Source organism: Alosa sapidissima, chromosome 24, assembly GCF_018492685.1.
Source record: "Alosa sapidissima isolate fAloSap1 chromosome 24, fAloSap1.pri, whole genome shotgun sequence".
Lineage (NCBI taxonomy): Eukaryota > Metazoa > Chordata > Actinopteri > Clupeiformes > Clupeidae > Alosa > Alosa sapidissima.
The window spans coordinates 7,554,845-7,575,047 of record NC_055980.1 but is presented as its reverse complement, the minus strand read 5'-3'; the positions used below and the strand labels follow the sequence as shown (position 1 = coordinate 7,575,047).

The 20,203-nt window shown below is 46.0% G+C and overlaps 1 protein-coding gene across 3 annotated transcripts in view; it reads right to left on the bottom strand.

Annotated features, from left to right (window-relative positions):
* The window catches only part of snx29 (sorting nexin 29), a 103,788-nt gene that overhangs the window by 67,005 nt on the left and 16,580 nt on the right, over positions 1–20,203 (bottom strand). For all 3 annotated transcript variants that reach the window (XM_042082059.1, XM_042082060.1, XM_042082061.1), the window contains 3 exons: positions 17,459–17,522; positions 16,846–16,974; positions 7,496–7,581 (listed from right to left, as the gene is read on the bottom strand). In XM_042082059.1, the coding sequence (XP_041937993.1) occupies positions 7,496–7,581; positions 16,846–16,974; positions 17,459–17,522 (279 nt within the window). The remainder of the gene's footprint in view (positions 1–7,495; positions 7,582–16,845; positions 16,975–17,458; positions 17,523–20,203) is intronic.

The following is a 20,203-nucleotide window of genomic DNA, read 5'->3' as shown; positions in this document are numbered from 1 at the left end:
AATCATTGTTCGTCCTCCAAGAGTCATCTCGCACAAGCAGTCCTGCTGAAGCGCAGCATTACCATAATCCTCTGTGTGAGAAACACAACATGCCAATGTAAGAAGTGTGCGTGCGTGCGTGCGTGCGTGTATCTTTTTGTTCAGGAACAAAGAGAATAAATGTTTTTGTTCAGGAACAGAAGCCAAGCAATGGCTTTTCTTGAATGGCGTGGTGTTGTAATGATGACCACGTGGCAGCGACTCTGGCGCTCCGGCTCCCTCGGCGACTGAGATAGGTCGAGCTGAGGGGAGTGTTTGGCTGGTGTCAACAGCTGTGGTGAATTTATGCCGCATGTCATATTCATGAGTCTGAAGGAACAAAGGAGGCGAAAAACAAAACCGTCCGAACACATCGCTCTGTTTCTTTTCTGACAAGGATGAGGAGTCCTTCTCATCTTGATTAACTAAATACCCTCATCCTTTTTTTCCCCTCTCTCACTCATTCTCTCTCTCTCTCTCTCTCTCTCTCTCTCTCTCTCTCTCTCTCTCCATCAAAGGCACAACAATCATGCAATCTCAAAAGGGACGTGCTGCTTGGATCTTGGCAGCATAGCAGGTCAAAGGGTCACGCGAACCAAAATAAAATATGCATGAAACAAGTTCAAGGAAATCTACACTTGCTATTAATTAGTAAAGGTCATTTGATGGTCGGTAATATGGAGCGGAGGGAGTGTAGCGTTAGGATACAGATTTAGCCTTGTGATTTATATAATCATCTTTTTACATAACCTAGATAAGAACAAAAGTTTTCTGCAAACTCAAGCATTTAGCAAAGAAAATAGTTCACATTAACGCCATGAAAAACTGGGATGTTGGTGACACAAACCATTCTCCCATAAAAAAACATTTTAAATGGCAAGACAGTAATGAGTTATCCTATAAGGGATTTCTGATCTTCACTAGTCCAGGGATTAATCAGCAGTTGAAAGCTTCCGTAGTTTCTTCAAAACAAACTGGGATATATTACAGGAAGCCATTTCATCACGCAGACAGAACATTTCTTTTACAACGGGAAATCTTCTCTAATCCACGTCCTAACACTTTCTATCAAACTCTGGAACGAAGCCATGCAAGTGAAACGCTTAATTAAAAATCTAATTCAACACATCGAACCATGACTTTGTTTATTTTAGAAGAGACCTTAATTTAAAGCAACGCAAAACCATTTTGTCAAAGTCAAAAGCTTCAGGATGCCATATAAATACCACATACGTTGCAGCCTTGTTAGTGGGCCAATGTGAAATAGTGATCTAATATTGCAGCCCCTTAAAACTAGATGTAGCAAAACTCATTAGATAGATGAACGACTGACACTTCTCCCTTATGAATCCAATTAGGGGAACAGTACACTGTGTGGACCAAAAACAGCCAAACGTTCCTCCAACTGCAATCACAGCTTGAGTCTCTGAAATACAATGATGTGAACAGCAACTTAGGGTTTGTGTCGAGTGCTTGAAGCCCTAAGCCATAGTTCCTCTCTCATCGCCCAGTTGTGGCAGTGAACTCGGCTCACGTTCCGTTGAAGACATAACGAGAGGATGAAGGCACAGAGGGGAATGGAAAAAAGACAGAGAAACCAGCCGAGATGTTCAATATGCCCCCCCACCACCCGACCCAACAATCAATAGTGGGCGCTCAACAGGGTGCTGGAATAACCCTGGCATCCATCCACTTAGGCGTTCAGACATCCCTATGGAGTGATGGAGGGTGGGCAGCTCCCGCGGTGCGAGCAGAGTGTCCTCATGCAAGTTCACGAAATTAAAAGAGGCTCAAGATCAGATATGGCCCTCCGGCGGTAGGCAACTTTTATTAAGCTTTAACTCACAAACACACACAGATGTCACACATCACAATCACACACACACACACACACACACACACACACACGAGAGATGAAAGCCATGTGTGTTTATAGACCTCTGCAATATTGCCATCCCACAACAAATGAACAAGCTTAACACCGCAGATTTAGTCACGGATAAATAAACAAGCATTAGGAAAAGCGATAAGGGTTGGGGGCACTGTCATGAGCATTATCTCGAGCTTTAAGTAACAGAGCAGCCGGCGGCTTAGGGAGATCAGCATCGACAGGCCTTGCCCTGCGGCCGCCTCTCTGGCTCTGCGCAGTCCAGCTGATTTAGTAATTGGGCCGCGTCACGCCTTGATCATGCCCGTCATCACTGCTGGACGGATCAGAGCACCCGCTGCTGCACGCAAGCCAAGCACCTGTGAAGTTGATAAGGCACGTGCAGCGGGTAGGACCACTGGCAGGAGATTTTTCTACTTTGTTTCATCATCTTCTCTTTTGAGGACATGCCACTGTGTGTGTGTGTGTGTGTGTGTGTGTGTGTGTGTGTGTGTGTGTGTGTGTGTGTGTGTGCATCTCTAAATGTGTCTCTGTGTATGTGTGTGTGTGTGTGTGTGTGTGTGTGTGTGTGTGTGAGAGAGAGAGAGTGAAGGACGGGGATTTGGATCTCCTTTGATTAGCGCAGAGGCCAGCGTGCAGGGGCCCCCGTTGTGATGCCCGGCCACATGTGGAGCGTTTTCCCAAGGTGCTTTGCTGCAGCACGGCAGGCGCAAGCCGAGGCTTAATCTGAATGCCTTCAGGTGACGGCAGGTAGCAAGCACGTACAGCTGTTACCTTGATTGTTCTCGCTCTACCTCCCCTCTCCACTCCCAACTCCCTGCCCCACTGTTCTTAGTGTGTGTAGGCCTTTTCCTCACTCTCACTCAACACCGCTTCATCCAGTGGGAGGAGGCAAGGGTATAACTTTGAAAACATGCAAGCACACATCAACCAGAGCTGATCGCTTGTCTTACTCTCTAACCTGGGGCCAGATGCTCCTTTGAAGCAAACAATGTAGTGTTTGTGTACTGGCTTCAAACTCATTATGATACTACACTGACTTAATAATACAAAGAATGGAGTATCTGACATTGGCGATGTTAGACATACTGGGTAGCCCCCTTAGTGCTAAATTGGTACCCAGGGTGTTGAAAACTGACAACAAGGGGAATTCCTATATCATGATACTTCGAATATCTAATTTCACTGAACTTTTAAACACAATCACTAAACCAACCCCACACACCAACTCTGCGCTGGTTGTCTTGCCATCATCAATAACAATCCTAACCCTAAAGCCCCACCCAATCATAAATCAGCCTTGACATTGGCCATAACGGTGGGCCGACATAATCCCCTTTATTTCTGCGGCCTTCTGGCTCCTCTTCATTAAAGCGCCTCTGCAGGTGCCCACAGACTAAGGAGACTGGAGGCGTAATAACAGGTGGTGGAACCACCTCGCGGCTTCTTACATCAGCGCCAAGGCAGTGCGGCACAGGTGGCTCTGGGGCTGTCGCCTAGCAAAGCTTTATGCTTTTTAAAAATCACACGCAAATCCAAGCCACGTCACCATCACTCATCCTGGGGGGTTTGTAAGAGCCCACACTTGAAGTGTATTATTAGGATGAGCAGGGGGAAGAAACACACTGGCTCTTAAAAGGTTTCACACTATGTGGTTGGGAGCTTTTTCTATCAAGCTTGACATTCTGGGGTCGTGCACACCGTAAACAACAAGGCCTGAAAAGAGAGTTTGCTGGATGCGCGTGAAGACAAGAGTCCCTGATGGTCTTGGGAGCATGTGGAGAAGGCAGGCCCTCGAAATGACAGCCTAGATGAGAAAGGTGCCAGCGGGCAATGATGGACCGACCACCTTCATTAGCTCCCACACCTCTGCCTCCTCACCAAACAGGTACGTCCCCCCCGCTGTGTCCACCTGCCCACCCGTCCGTCCTCACGCAGCGGTCCGGGGCAGTGACTGACGGCGTCTCGGCCAGGACGCCAGGGGAGGGATATGAAGGGGCCGCTGTTTAACCCGCAGGGCTTGATTAAAATGTTCATTAACACCGCTCGTTAACAGGTGAGCTGACGGCCGGCGCCCCCCCGATCCTGGCCGTCTGGCCTTTTTCCGAGGCTTCGTGCCACCTCCCATCAATCACACACACACACACACACACACACACACACACACACACACGCGGCTGTTTAATAAAGGTCCTGCCGGTGTCACCAACAGTGGGGGAGTGTTCCCAAATTCCAAAATGGAAACATAATAACCGGATTTGCCCAGACGTTATTGACCGTATGTGCGCGGGCATTCAAGTCCATTCCGCCTGCTAGAAGAGCTGGCAAAAACAAGATGGCTGCCTCTAACCGTGCCCAGAGGTGACAGGTAAATATGATCTAATTCACAATGAATTTGCGATGTGATATTATTACCGGTCTCCGATCACCAGCCCCCACAACCCCAACTCTCCCCAGCCCTGATGAAAAATGCTCCTCACTGACTCATTAAGTAGAACTGTCAGCGGAGAGGCGAAAGCCCATTGCGTGTTTATTCATACTTAACTTTCAGTGTAATCTATTTCCCCCGCTCCGCGATTCATTCACCCTGTCCGTGGGATTTATAAATGGACACACTACATCATGTAGAGCCGGAGGAATGCCGCAGTGAATCCATCACAGGTCAAAATGCTGGGGGGGGGGGGGATCTCATTTGGAAGGTGCAGGGCCAGAGATGAGCTAGCCAACAAAAACACTCATCTACGCGCGGAGAGACGGGGTGTGGATGCTTTGGCGGGTGCATTAACCGTCTCCGCAAACGCGGAGGGGCCAATCTGGAAGAAGAATCCCCAAGCGCTTTGTCTCCCACTGACCCAAATCCCTCAGAGGAGAGAGACGGGCACGGGAGACGTGGGAGACATGGGAGCCGACGGCAGAGCCAGGGGCTCGGCTGCAGCGCCCCCAAATCGACGGAGCGGTTAGCCCGTCCTTGTCGGTCCATCTGACCCCTTGTTTTCTGGCTGCTTAATCATCACGGGAGATTATTTGAGATGTGGGTGTGTGTGTGTGTGTGTGTGGAAGGGGGCACGGCCGACCGTCGGTGCGGAGGCTTAGCAATGCAAACGAAGCAAAGTGGCAAAGCAGAAGAGTCTTTTTATGACACTTAACTGCGCTACTCAGAACGCAGACAGGGCCTCAGATCAGCCTCAGATCAGCCTCAGATCAGCACAATTCTTCTGAGAAGTTGAGCATTGTAACAAAAAAATGATATAATACATGTGTGCCTTCAAAAGGTGGCAATGCAATCAGCAAGCTCTTCGACAGGACTTGAGGGAAGGAGGAAGGGGCAGTGGTGTGTGTGTGTGTGTGTGTGTGTGTGTCAGAGTGGGGAGGATTGTGTTTGCTTCTGCGTCAATTTTTACATGCTTCCCTTCATCTACACAATCTTCAGCTGCGAGTCGACATCAAAGCGGTGAATAGTAAGGCAGCCCTGTTAGCAACCAGGATGGGCTGCAGAAGGAATGGGTGGTGTGAGGGGACTAGAGAGGAAGAGAGAGAGAGAGAGGGAGAGGGAGAGAGAGAGAGAGGGAGAGAGGGAGAGGGAGGGGGAGGGGGGGGCAGAAGAAAAAAAAAACCTTTTCTGTTCACATGCAAAGGCTTCCATCTTCCCGTCCTTTGGCAGAATAGAAAACAGGCAGCACGGAGCAGCAAATGAGGCGAATTGGGAGAGCCGCTCCGAGAGAGGGCAGCCGGTTCTTCACTGCCCACCCCCAGCGCTGGGCAATATTCATGGCAGCTTTATGAGCCACTTAAACTGTGTGTTGGCAAGATTCTGGCCATGTGATGCACATAATGATCAAAGGGGTTCAGATCCAGTTTATTATGTTATACCAAGATGCTGAAAGAATGGGATTTTTTTTTTAAAGCTAATTTTAGGAACTGCCATAGTATAAAGAACACACTACCATATGCATAAAATCTGAGTGAAAAAAGCTTACTTCTACATGGAATCAAAGAACTCTGTTATCTAGTAGACGAGTTCAAAAACAACGAGATGAACCACTGTCCGTGTTAACTGGGTATGAATCTATGCATATCAACTATTAGTTAAAAACAGTGTTTTTGAGAATCTGTGCATTATCACAAAACATAGTATTGCAACATTTTAAGTGTATGAAAATTTTCTTACAACCTATAAACCACTACAATTAAGACTATTCTCTCTCTCCCTCTCCTTTTACCTTTTATGTGTGTGTGTGTGTGTGTGTGTGTGTGTGTGTGTGTGTGTGTGTGTGTGTGTGTGTGTGTGTGTGTGTGTGTGTGTGTGTGTGTGTGTGTGTGTGTGTGGAGGCGGGATCCCCAGTGTGTTCTAAGGAGGACCTTGACTGATTCTGAGACTGGCCTTGTGATGAAAGGACAATCCAGGTAGTCTAGCCCACTGAGACGTGCTGAAATGCAGGGAGGGGCGCGCACACACACACAGATCAGTTTTATGAAATGTGCTTGGCTAGATGCACGTCTTACCACAGGGGATCATGAAGGGGCATCCTGAGAGAGCCTATGAGGAAGCAAGTCCCCAGTGCACCACACGGTTCACAATAGCCACATTTCCGCTATCAGCGGTCAGCGTGAGCTGGGGCTATCCACGTGTCAGCTGGGGCCAACAGCCCCAGGCTTTAAGCCGGGGGAAAATAAATCGATTTGCATTTCCACTATTAGGCCGTTGGCCCTGCAGCGTTGCCCTAAAATGCTCCCAAAATACACCATGTAGGTGAAAACCTATCCTCTGTTGCAGCCAGGCGGTGGTGAAATGGCTTCTTTGGTATGCCGGTCACCTCCCTTACTCTGCTGGGGCACTTTGAATGCACACAAAGAGAATGGCTGAACAGTGAATTCAAAAGGGGCCTGGCATATCATGATTACAATTTTAAAATGAGGGAGGGGAGAAAAGAAGACATTTCAAAGAAAGGCCAGAACGGCTGCCGAGAGAAAGACATTCGCCAGGCCCTCAGCTGGCAGACACTTGCAGAGTGTTGTGCTGTCACAAGATACAAATGCCCCCGTGGACGTACATTCATGAAAAAGAAAATTTTTTAATCGAGATTTAAGGTGATTATTCTTGTCGCCCTCTTTTTCCTCTGCGCCGGAGGCGTCAGCCAGGACGGACCCCTCAGGGGGACTGGCACGGCTGTGGTGCTGATAACTACCTTTTTTCTATCCCTCCTAATGTAATTAGCGCTTATTCTCTGGCTGAAATCTGCCATGTTAACTTTGTTTGCCTTTGATAGAAACCGCCTTATCTGAATACCCTTTGCCCAGCATGCTGCCATCCTCGGGCGAGCTAACTTTTATTAAAAAGCACCAAGGAGAGGCTAACGAGTGAGCGAGTACAGCCCCGAACAGGGGGGGCTAATGAATCATTTCCAGGCCGAATTCGGCTGGCAGAAGGTGAAACAATCAAGTATGGATCCGCACCAGGGAAAAACAAGCCATGTTGTAGCTCAAATCTACTGGACATCAGTGACCAGAGAGACTCACAGCTCAGACCGCTAGCATGCTACGGCAACGCTACAGTGTCTCGACAGTGGACTCAAATGGTGGGTGTCTTACCGTCGTTGCCTTGGTTACCCTCCCTCTTCAGCATTTGGACCGCCCCCACATACTTCTTCAGCTGGACCTTGAGGACCTCGTTCTCCCTGCAAGACAACGAAGAAGAGGCGGACTCTAGTCAAGACCAGGGGCAGGCGAGAGGCAGAGCTATCAGAAACACAGTCAGGAAACGGTCGAGAACACTTTTTACAAAAACAACAACTTGAGGAATATGCAACTTTGCAACAGACAAATCCCTTCTGTTGTGGTTCAGTCATCAGATATGCAAACTAGACCACATTCTGATTTTTTACATTGAGCTGATTAAATTAAAAGGGAAGAAATTTTGTATGCTAAGGAGAATTAAGAAATACTGTAAAACTCAGAAAACTTCATCCTCAACATTTTTCAATTCTAAAGGCAGTCTTTATATATTCAGACTATTTAAAATGTGGGTACAATCACTTCCTTGGGGTGATTACAAAAACAAGTTAAAACTAAAAAAAATAAGTTGCTCTGACAGATCATGACTAATATATGAAGTCCCAACATTATGAACAAACCAGAAAACTCACTGCATCATAAAATGGACCTCACTACAGTAGAAACTGGACTTTTGTGTTTAGTTGCCGTAGCAACGAATGACCACTAGAACAGGGCAGGCAAAGTCTTAAAATGGCTGCTTGAGTTGTTCTGCAGTGTATGTAGGAAAATAAACCTCTTTTCAGAGATATCAGGTGTCATTGCCATGCATCGTATAGAGCTGCATGTCAACATATACAGACTTTAGAGATATCCAAAGCAGATTTACTTATATTTAGACAAACTGAGGTAACTCAGAATCCGGTATTACCCCATTGGATCGATCACTGCCACCGGTGACAGTTCCTAATGCGACTTCCTGCTATGCAATAACTACGTGCTTCCTTGAGTAATAAACGACCACAGGTACAGCACATTCTCAGGCTCTGAAGGTGTGACGCAAATGCATAAAGTCCTCCTGCAGAACTCAATTTAGCTGGAGACAGGGGCACTCTGGAGACACATAAAGAGCCAGCGCTGGCTTTGCTAGCCAAGCCTAACAGGCCCTCTCTGCAGCATAAAAACAAATCCAATTCAAGGCTTTGTTTCCCCCTTTTCCTTTCTTGCCCTGTCTCCCTCCCTCCCACACACAAACACACAAACACATAGATAACGTTTTTATCACTGCTTATTGAGACAAGAGACTGGAGGGGAATGTGCATTCATGCATGTCTGTGTCTGTATGTGTGCAAGTGTGTGTAAGTGTGTGTGTGTGTGTGTGTGTGTGTGTGTGTGTGTGTGTGTGTGTGTCTGAGCACACAAGCTCACAGAAGTGTGTGCCTGATTATGGCTGCTTGGGTGAGGGAAGGTACCGGAACAAGAGAAGGGAAAATCTATCAACATTGAGCCGCAATGCCACCTTGGTGAAAAAGCGTTACCATCTTCATTCGCGCCCGAGAGCTTTTGTACCCTGCTTATCACCTTCATGTTCCTCCAGAGCACGATGGATGAGCATGGAGCACTTCCTACAGCTTCTGGAACTTTCTCAAAGGCCGATCCTCCATCATCCTCCTTAGCCCCGGCGCTGGGCACAATCCCACCCAGATTTAATTAAAGCTAATAAATGCCCGATCTTAGGGCGGCAAGATGGTGGAGGAGGCTCAGCAGCTCAGCTCTAAACTCTCATCACTAACCACTCATTTTGTCCCTTCTGGGCACCCTTAGTGTTCACTTTAGCCTGCATTACTCAGGTTTTTTTTCTCTCCTTTTATCCCCTCAGAATTAGCATCCCACACAAGGATAGGGCTGAGGGTGTCGGACATAAACATCTCTCTGAAGGCGCGGAGGGTTAAGATGTCAGCTGTGAGGTAAACAGCCCTGAAGCGAGGATCTCTTCCCACTAATGAGCGCCAACACAGGCAGGCAGCAGCCTCAGTTGTGCACCATGAACCCGCAGTTGTTGTTCTCTTTTTTACCCTTCACCTTCACGACTACCTTTTGTGGGGTAATTAGATACATTTCACTCAGCGATTTCCCTGACGTGGAAAGCCCCGGAATGCCAATGCCGGGATCATGGAGTGGAGGGGGGGGGGGGGTGGAGGGTTGTGTTTTCGCTTAATCAAAAGAGCGGAAGCCCAGTTTTCTGGTTCACGTTCACAGGGGTCTTCGGCATAAAAAGGGCTCGTCATGTTCTGCCTTGAACATAAAATACTGAATCGAGAAGTGTCACGGGTCTCAGGATGCTACTGTGCAACTCTCACTCCCGCTCAGACACACACACAGAAGAATATTTTTACACATCAATCCACAAAACAAACTAGGTGGGCAGCAAGTGAGTAATCAGAATCAAAAAGTCATTCGGCCGTGATTTTGATTTATGCTGTGCGTCTTTTCACCATACTTTTCTCACCAAAGAGCTGTTCAGTTGACGTCTGCCTTGATTCATTTTTTCCTGCGTGCATATGAGGTGGAACTGATTTGATTGGCCAGCATCAATTTCAATCAAATCAAGCCCATGTACACTCCATCTGTTCTCCATTTCCACCACTCATGCCACCACCTTGCCCAAACCGCATCACGTCACTATTTATGGGCAAAGATTTTATGTTTCAAAAGAAGAAGCGTACAAGGTTAGATTCTGCTCACTCTCACTAGTGAAGGAGCAATCACAGACGTACTCCGGAGTGCACCACCTCAGGCATGGCACAGCAGTCACAACATTCCCTCTGCTGAAAAGCACTATAGACAAATGGATTCCATAACCGTAAGCCCATTAGTGGAATTGGATGACGGCGAACGTATCAAACGAGAATTGCATGACTCCCTCCTTCTCCTTCAATTCCCCTGGAATCAGAGAGGCCAGAGAGAGCTGGGACAGAAGGACAAGATGGCGGGACGACGAGATGAGGCGCGTCTTACGGACGCCTCAACCGCGGCCTTCTGGGAAGCCTGGGAATGCTAACACAACACCAGCTCAGCTAACCGCAAGCTAGGGGTGTCATAAGGCTTGGGTGGGGAAGGTGACTGGAACTGTGTGTGCGTGTGCAAATTAGACACATGTCCCGGTGGCCTGGGGCACATTCGGCAGCATGCAGAGAGTGCTGGGAGCCATGTGCTGGTCTAATGAGTATGCATGACACCCGGGTTGCCAGAGCATGGAGGATCCCCCTCTGGTCCGCCTCAGGGCAGAGCAGCCGGTTAAAATGTCAAGCATGCAGCATAATGGAGGGCCAGCCATCGCAAAGAGGGACCCCCACCGTTAAATTACGTGAATGTGAAGCATCAGCAATACTGCACTGCGTCGCCTTTGCTGACCGGGACTGGGGTCAAATGTGTGCCGGCGCAGGCAACATGTGAGGTCATAGTTGTAAAAGCAACTAAAAAGAAAGCCATGGTGGCCCAAGCCATGCAAGCACAAGAACAGAGAAACTCTATTCACTTGCTTGTTTACATGTAATTCATTTATTTGTTTATTTTGAAAAAAAGCTTGCCCACTTTGACTGCTGTGACACTGTTGGCCCAGAGAGCTTGTAGTCTCCACACATCTCAATTTATGGTGGAGGGGTTGACAGTTGGTTGTTCTCCCTTTTCGCTTGCTGCCTCTGGCATTACGAGATCTACTAAATCAGCACGTTTGCCAAAGCTAAACTGACGCAACCACCAAGACCAATATGGCCCAGGCAGCTGACAGTCAGTGTGGTCCCCCACTAACCGTCCTTCCTTTGGCCTGCTGCCGCAGCTAAAGATGACCCTCTTTCTCTAGGCTCTCCTGTGCCTCGGCCGTCTGGTCCCCTCAACAGGTAGCCCACCACGCTGGGCTTAATGAATCTGCTCATTCCCACACACACACACACACACACACACACACACACACACACACACACACACACACACACACACACACACACACACACACACAAGTACAGTACATACACAATCAAGGGCACGCTGTGGGAAGAATGCTGTACAACAAATCAGATATGCCAAGGACAGGGTGAGTAGAGACAGCACAATTGCATATTCTTAACCTGCACATACATGTTCTCATGCTTCTTTAAGCTACACAAGTGTGCCACATCAATTTTACCAGCTTCAAGAGAAATCCATTTGAAATAACTAGTACAAAGCCACTTGTTTGTAAAAGAACATGCAAGTGTCTATTCCAATTTGGCTGAAAGAATAATTCATGAAAAGGAATCCAAAAATCTCATGAATTTCAATCTTCCCTGGAAATGCAAAAAAAAATAATATAGCCAAGCTCAGAAGGGGAAGTATTTGCGAAAGCCAAATAGGGGAAATATTTTAATGTGTAACACTACCATTCTTAATAGCTTGGTAGTATCACTGAGACCACACCATAGTAATATAACTGTACTGTAAGTGGTACATAATAGGACCATTGCATGGTGATCTGATGAACATAAAGCTTGCAACATAAATCACCATGTACGTCCAGATTTATACTGTGTCAGTTTGTGTGTGTGTGTGTGTGTGTGTGTGTGTGTGTGTGTGTGTGTGTATGTATATATACTGTATGTGTCTGCGTGTACCTGAGTGTATGTAAAGTATATAACTGTGAGAGTGTGTATGTTTGTGTGCATGCATCTTGGGTGCAACGGTTCGAGTTGCTCCAGGAGAACTGCTTCCTCTGGGGCGCTGTGTGGGAAAGGAGTGGTCCCCGGGGACCACGAGCTTCTATTCTCTCCCCGCTCCGCTCATTTTGTTGCCCAAGTGTGCTTTCTTGGTGAACAATGAGTTACTTTTCTTACTCTCACGAGGAAGGGAGGAATGTTGTTGTCATGGACACTCTTCTACAACATGAACTTGCCCACCCTCCGGATAGGAAAAAGACACAAACCGATTTACGCAGACTACTGGAAAAGGACCTGAAGCGCTAAAATGCCACATCATGTCCCTTTTGGATTACCCGAGAGAGAGGGCCGAAATACCACAGGGCTTACACATATCCAAGTTCCCCTCTTCCAACATTGAGGACGCCACTTTCAAAACTAAATGGGAATCCATCTTGAATAAATGTTGTATGGATTTAATGTTGCTCCTGATCGAGGATGGCAAAGCTCAAAGGGCTACTCTACAAACCAAGATTGATACCAAGATTGATACCAATATTGATCCTTTGATACCAAACTCAAGATTAACCTACGCAAATTGGATGCTACTATTAGGAAGCTACTATTAGGAAGTTCAAGCGGGACGTTGAGGACTACGAGCAGGGTTGGGTTTACCGCTGGAATAAACCTGTGGAACCAAGGGATGACACACCCGACATGTTTCCTTTAATCTTACAAGCAGTGAGGAAGAGAGGTTTTCCTATCCCTCTACCAAACAGGATTTTTCGGAGGGCAAGTGGCCGTCTCTCTCTCCACCGGGCATACAATGCGAAAGCACAGGACACACCAGGGGGAGGAGACGCGCATCGCCAGCCCACGCGGAACAGAGATGGACTCTCTGTTCCGCGTGGCACGGATACGCTATCCGCAGTTAATTAACCTCTCTGATTTTGAATTAAGCAAAGAGCAAAGTCTCAGTTTTGCCTAAGGGCCTATCCTCACAATGTGCCTACATTTGACACTTTGACACTACAGTGGATTTATTTAGCTTTTACCGTAGCCTAGAGTACATCTTAAAGCACGGTACTCTCAGAATGCAGGCCGCATTCAGTGTTCCTCAAGTGCAACCACACATGATGACACTAATGACCTGCCCACTAACTTTAAACCAAAATCCTGGTTTTCCCCTATCGTATCCAACCTGCCGCTCATCCATTTTTCTAAGAAATTTGAGGTTAACCGTTTGATGAAGACTGACTCTATAACGTTTAGATCAAATTTATCAAAGAAGGAGCGCATTGCCCTCAATAAACTTTCTAATATTGACATCATTATCCGACAAGGGTGGCATTATCCGTCCAGGGTGACATTATCCGACAAGGGTGGCACTGTAGTGGTGCTCTCCAGGGACAAACACATCAAGGAAGCTCCCCATCAGTTAAACACTAAATACTACGAAAGACTGTTCACTAACCCTTTGCCAGACAGGAAAAAGGAATTAGATGTGTTTTTGCAAGGGGCACTCGATGAGGGCTGCGTAACATCTAACGAATTGGGACTCTTAACCGTAGAGCATCCAGTGATTGCAGCCTTTTATTTACTACCTAGAGTGCGTAAAGAACCCAAGGACAACCCTCCCAGTCAGCCTATCATATCAGGCAATGGTGCGCTCACAAAACTGGTATCCAAACACATTGATTTCTTCATCAAACCTTTAGTGAGGGAACTCCCATCATTTATAGAAGACACCATTGATGTGTTTAGGGGCAGCCGTGGCCTACTGGTTAGCGCTTCGGACTTGTAACCGGAGGGTTGCCGGTTCGAACTCCGACCAGTAGGAACGGCTGAAGTGCCCTTGAGCAAGGCACCTAACCCCTCATTGCTCCCCGAGCGCCGCTGTTGTTGCAGGCAGCTCACTGCGCCGGGATTAGTGCATACTGGGTTATTCACAACAATGTGTTTGTATTTATGGATGAGATATATGTACAACAAATTGGTGTACCTTGGGATTGTGTTTTTCTCCTAGTTATGCTTGTTTATATTTGGGCTTGTGGGAGAAAGATTACATACTAAAGTCATGCAATACTTTCTATGAGTGTATTACGTGGTATGGATGATACATTGATGATATATTGATGATTTTTGATGGTTCTGAAGCTTAACTGTTGGATTTCCATAAGTATGTCAATGCCATTAATCTTAATATAAGACTGTCAATAGATTACTCACAGAATAGTATCATTTTTTTAGACTTGACAATTTATAAGGGCTTGAATGGGCAGCTACCTTACTACCATACTACCTTATTTAGAAAGAGTACCTCCTGCAATAAATGAATGCTATGGGGTATCCTGGTCTAAATGAAGATATTGATTTTACTTGGCTTTTTTACTTGTTTTTTGTAAATGTCTTAGATGGAAATGATGTGTCTTCATATTTTACTTTGATTTATTTTCTTGTTATGGGACCAGTTAAGTTATGGCGTTTATTCTATGGGGAGGGCACCATGGTGTGATGTGTACCTTTAGAATCATGTATTGCGGTCACATGACCTCATGTCACTATATAGGTGAGGCCTATGCCCTCAGTTGTGAATAGTAAGGCCTGATGACCTCTGAGTTAGGTCGAAACATGTTGGCTTTTTAATATGAAGCAGCCAGTTGCAATAAAGGTTTTTTTTTAATGATCCGTATCCCTTCCTCACTGTCACCGTATTTGAAGTGCCTGGATTGATATCTTTCTTATAAGCATCTATTTCTTATCAGCCTAGTGGGGTTTCATACCCACCAAGTATAAAATCCCCCGGTATTCTGGTGTCCCAGGAATCGTCAAACAAATGCTGTGGTGGTCATAATGAAAATGACATTTTGCCAGAGCAGGGCAGCCATTCTCTGCAATGTCTGAAACTTATGGGGAAGTGTTCATCATATAAGCTTCCGCATTTAAATTGATGTTGATTTTAACCAATTTTGAAAGGTCTAATTCTAGTAGTAGAGTAAAACCACATTTGCGTCATCGCTGTCAAACAGGATAATCCTAACTTCAAGAGACTGGAATGCACTACATGGCCAAACCTATCTACTTATTCATCTGTTTATGTAGCCAGCTTGGCACAAGCTTTTTGTGAGGATATTCAATATCTTCAAAGAAAATATCCACCATTACATTGCTGTCTTGAAAGTGGTTTGTTGTTTGTTGATATTTTTTCTTCACACAGATTCATTTCTGTGTCTCTTCAGGCACTTCATATATTTACTTCATCTCTCTTTTTTCCTCTTCTGTCTAAACTCTTTCTGTTCTCTCCTCCTGATTCCCCTCCAGTAGTCCACTGGTGTGAGTGCACAAACACCATGCTGTTTTTCCAGCCCAAACCTGTCCTCTGTCAAGAGCTGCATGCTGGTCATCACAATGAATCTCTCTCTATGTGCGTGTGCGTGTGCGTGTGCGTGTCTTGTCTGTAAGAGTTAATGAATATATGTCTGTTTGTGCAAGTTAGTGTGTGCAAGTTAGTGTGTGTGTGTGTGTGTGTGTGTTTGGGCAAGTTAGTGTACAGTATATGCATACATGAGTGAATGTGCAAGCAAGTTTAATACTTTCATGTGTGGAGAAGTCTATACACTTGTTTGTGATGTTATGTGTGTGTGTGTGTGGTGTGTGTGTAAGTGTGTGTGTGTGTGTTGTGTGTGTGTTGTGTGTGTGGTGTGTGTAAGTGTGTGTGTGTGTGTGTGTGTGTAAGTGTGTAAGTGTGTGTGTGTGTAAGTGTGTGTGTGTGTAAGTGTGTGTGTGTGTGTGTGTAAGTGTGTGTGTGTGTGGTGTGTGTCCTATGCACCCACAATCAAGCACAGCTCAATCAATGAGGACCAGCGGTGAGCTGCACTCCAGACTCCCCCAGTGAAAGCTCACCGACGGCTCCCACACCCCCCCCCCCGCGCCTTATTTTTAGCCACTATTGACTGCAGCAGGGCTGAGCGGAGGTGATGCTCTATGGTGCAAAAGTAAATAAATGGACACAGTGGACAGACCTGACGCGATAGTCTGAGTATTTCAAGATCAAGTTGCCCCCCCCCCCCCCCAACTCTTTTGTTGAACACACACAAAAACACCACATTGGCAGGTGAAATGAGGTTGTGAGGAAAGTGTTTGCGTGTCTTCTCAGACTTGGAAATGTACAGAGTACTATTTTTGGTTAATGGTAACACTAACAATACAGAAATTCCATCTGTAAATGTCACATTTTCAAAGAACAGCATTCATTTTCAACATTCTGAAGAGTGCTTGTAGACCACATCCATAACAATTTAAAAAAATTGCCCTGCATGAAAGTACATTCATGGACTGAATTTTAAAACAAACAAACACACACAGAGACAATTTCTTCCTATAATGCAATGCGGTACAGTCATATGGCTGCCTACTGGCTCTGAACTATGATACCAATCACTAGTCACAGAGATATTTCAAACATTGAGGGAAGGGCTATTCATTTTTACAACAACAATGAAACAGAATCAAATTATGTTGTCCGTTCTGCCAAATGTTGTGTGCATCAACAGATTCAAAGCATCCAAAGACCAAGTGGCTGTTCTAGCCACTTGGCTAGAAAATATAATTTCCTGAGATAAAGCTACACTTTGATTGTCTTCCTTTTGAAGAGGCGTTATGAATTGTTTTGTCTAAAATGACAAGCTACCTAGCAAACAGAATAAGACATGCCTAGCTTCCTGTGTGTGTGTGTGTGTGTGTGTGCGTGCGTGCGTGCGTGCGTGCGTGCGTGCTTACCTGCCCAAGGCCTGCACTTTGGCTGCGTGTCTCTCCTCGAGCTCGGCCAGTTTGTTCTTCAGGGTGTCAACCTCCTGTCTGAGACCAGCAGAGTGCTCCATCTCCCCATCCAACAGACTGCGCAGCGACCTGCAACCACCACCCCCCACCCCCCCCCCCCCACCCCACACACACACACACACACACACACACACACACACACACACACACACACACAATGTGAGTTCAACAATCAATACCACATTTCCTATTTCTTACATTTTCACACTGCAATAGCATGGGCACCTAGGCCTACACTGCACAAACAATTACATGTGGTGCAGATTGGGGTTATCTGATACAGTCTTTCCTATTTCAATAAAAGTATAATGAATGAATCACTCTCATCGCTCATTAATTTTGCTGTTGCCTTTTAAAGCCTACCACTTAAGACCGAATCAACATCTAGAGATGTCATTAAAATAACATTATGTCTTTAATCATGTTAAAGGATGACAAACACAACACAAATCCAGTTGAGAGCTTCTGACTGTCTCTCTCACAGACTACTCCAGAGGCCACACACACACACACTCACACACACACACACACACACACACACACACACACTCACGTGTTCTGTTCGGAGAGCTCATCCTTCCGGTTCATCATGGCCACTATGGCTTGCCGTAACTCAACTGCGGGAACAGGGTGAGGAGAACAAAGGCTTAAATCAGCAGGAAAGAAATCAAATAAAAGCCTGACAAATTGGGAGGCAAAAGTTGCTCAAAGAGCCGTTAGTCTCAGTAACGTCTGGAGATTTAGTGGCCTATAAAAAAAAGCACCACTTCTCCCGTGATTATGGAGATCAGTCGAGGGAACAGACATTTTTATTTCTGATGTACCTTAACAAGACAAGAGACAAAATACTATTTCATGTGCTAAAGCGCTCATGGACATTCATCTTGTTTTAGTGGATCTTAAAAAAATTGGACAAATGTAGCCCAACTTCTAAATATGTGTTTTCAGGGTGTGCCTGTTGCATTGATGGGCATATTCATATGGGCCTGTATACAACTATGTGTGCATGCATATGCATGTGCATTTGTGTGTGTGTAGGTATATGTGTGTAAGTGTGGGTGTGTGGTGTGTGTCTGTCATGTGTATGTGTGTATCTGTGTGTGCAGAGATTAGAAACGGTTCAAAGAACGAAAACTGGAAACAAACTAAATTTTTGGACGAACGTAACCGAAAACAGGAACAAAACCAACTTTACTTGTTCCGCAGTGAAAACGCTATATTCAATTTTAGATAACCGGTTAATAACAGTAGGTTGTATCAGCGATTTCAGGCCCAAACATAAATGATCACATTCATCTAATCTTTCCTAATGATCCGCTAGCTGTCTGCCCCATAAGCAGGCCGTCAAGAAAACATTTCTCTGTAGGCACCCTAGGCTCCGAGATCTGTACACAAAATCAATGCTACCAACAAGGGTTGGCAACCCACTCAAAAGCAAAATAAAATGTTTCAACCAATAACCGACGAGATGCGCGTTTATGAGTTTTAATTGCACGGGAGGGAGTAGCGAACTAGCTCTCGGTTTTGTTTGTTCAACAGAAGTGACGTATCCCCGCTATCGCTGCAACCTTTAACCTTTCATTGAATATCATTCAAAAAATGTTGTCATAAAAGTGTTTTTCACAGTTAGCCTTGAAATCTAATGTGCTTTGCAGATTTAAGGCTGTTGGGCAAAAAAAGCCTAGTATTGTGCCACCGGCCATAAATCAATTTGTAAAGGCAATGTCATTTTTAAAGGAACGCTATTAATCGTTCTTCTATAACGTTCTAACTGGCTACCATTTAGAGGAGAGGCCTTGAAACACCAGAACGGGAACGAAAAAATAATGTTTTTGCTCAAATCGAACCAAAATGAAAATAATTCTGTTTTCAGTCCCTGGTTGTGTGTCTGTTGTGTGCGTGTAGGTGTACGTGTGTTGTGTGTGTACGTGTATGTGTGTGTGTGTATGTGTGTGTGTGAGTAGGTACGTGTATGTGTGTGTGTGTGTGTGTGAGTAGGTGTGTGTGTATAGGTGTGTTTGTGTGTGTGTGTGTGTGTGTGTGTGTAACAGAGAGAAACAAGTGACCATGGAAGGTTGGATTTGTCAGAGCATGTGCATCTGTGTTCATGATATTTTTCCCCGATGCAATACAGTGGAGCAGTGCTTGTCTTTGTGTGTCTATGTGTGTGTGTGTGTCCATAATGCAGTCATGTACTTGTCAAACATCCTGGTCTGCCTCTTCTGTAACTCCACACTAATCCAGAAGCACTTAAATATGACCCTCTACACTCATGACAAAAGAAAGACCACAAACACCCACCCAAGATATTTTGGCCATCTTGCATCAAGACACACCAATCCGCACCGTCCCCCTCTCTTCCCCCCTCCCCAAAACACCATACGAACCCCCCCCCTCCCGAAAATATCCTTGACCTTTCCTGGAACCAGCTGCCACCTGGTGAGACAGGCCATTACCTCAATCTACAGCCTTAAGAGCCGTCAATTACTGGAGGAGTGGCGAAGTGTGGCCAGATATAATCTACCATGCCAGGCCAAGTGCGTCGGCAATGACATTTCCAGTGGTGAGAGTTCATGCTGACTTTGGAAGCAGCAGGTCTGATTGGCATCTGTTGAGTTTTTCCACACCTTTTTAAATTTCGAGGAGGAGGGATGAAGAGTGGAGGTGTGTGTGTGTGTGGGGGGGGTGGGGGGGGGGTGGGCTTTTACAGATTTTTTCCATTCTGATTCATCTCAAATGGCTTTGGAAATAACGTTAAAAACATCAAGCCTCCTGAGGTAGGTGACTGTGAAAGTGGCCATGTGAGTGGTCCAACTTGTGAAGACTGGAGGTTCAGGAGAAGAAAAAAAACTGATGAATGAAAAACAGCAAGCGACGACGCAAAGTGGGCAGAGTGACGACGCAAAGTGATCCGCAGATTTGACAGCTCCTCCTTTCACCATGTTCAGAGTCTTGCGCTTGCACACAGTATATTTTCTTGACCGGCAAGAGCAATGAAGCCCTGTGGCACTGGAGGCTTTGTAAATGCCTACTGTAGGTAAAGCTGAGTAGAAGACATGAAAGCAGCACTTGAGACCTTCTAACGTCTTTACCACGTCCGCCTAGCTACCAGACAGTAAGTGGGGAGAGAGAGAGAAAGGGGGGGACAGAGAGAGAGAGACAGAGAGAGAGACAGAGAGAAGGGGGGGGGGGGGGGGGGGGGTCTGAGCTGAGTGGCAGCCTGCAAACCTGGCAACAGCGTATGCAAGAAAGAAAAAGAAAAGCCTATGTGTGTGTGTGTGTGTGTCTCTCTGTCTGT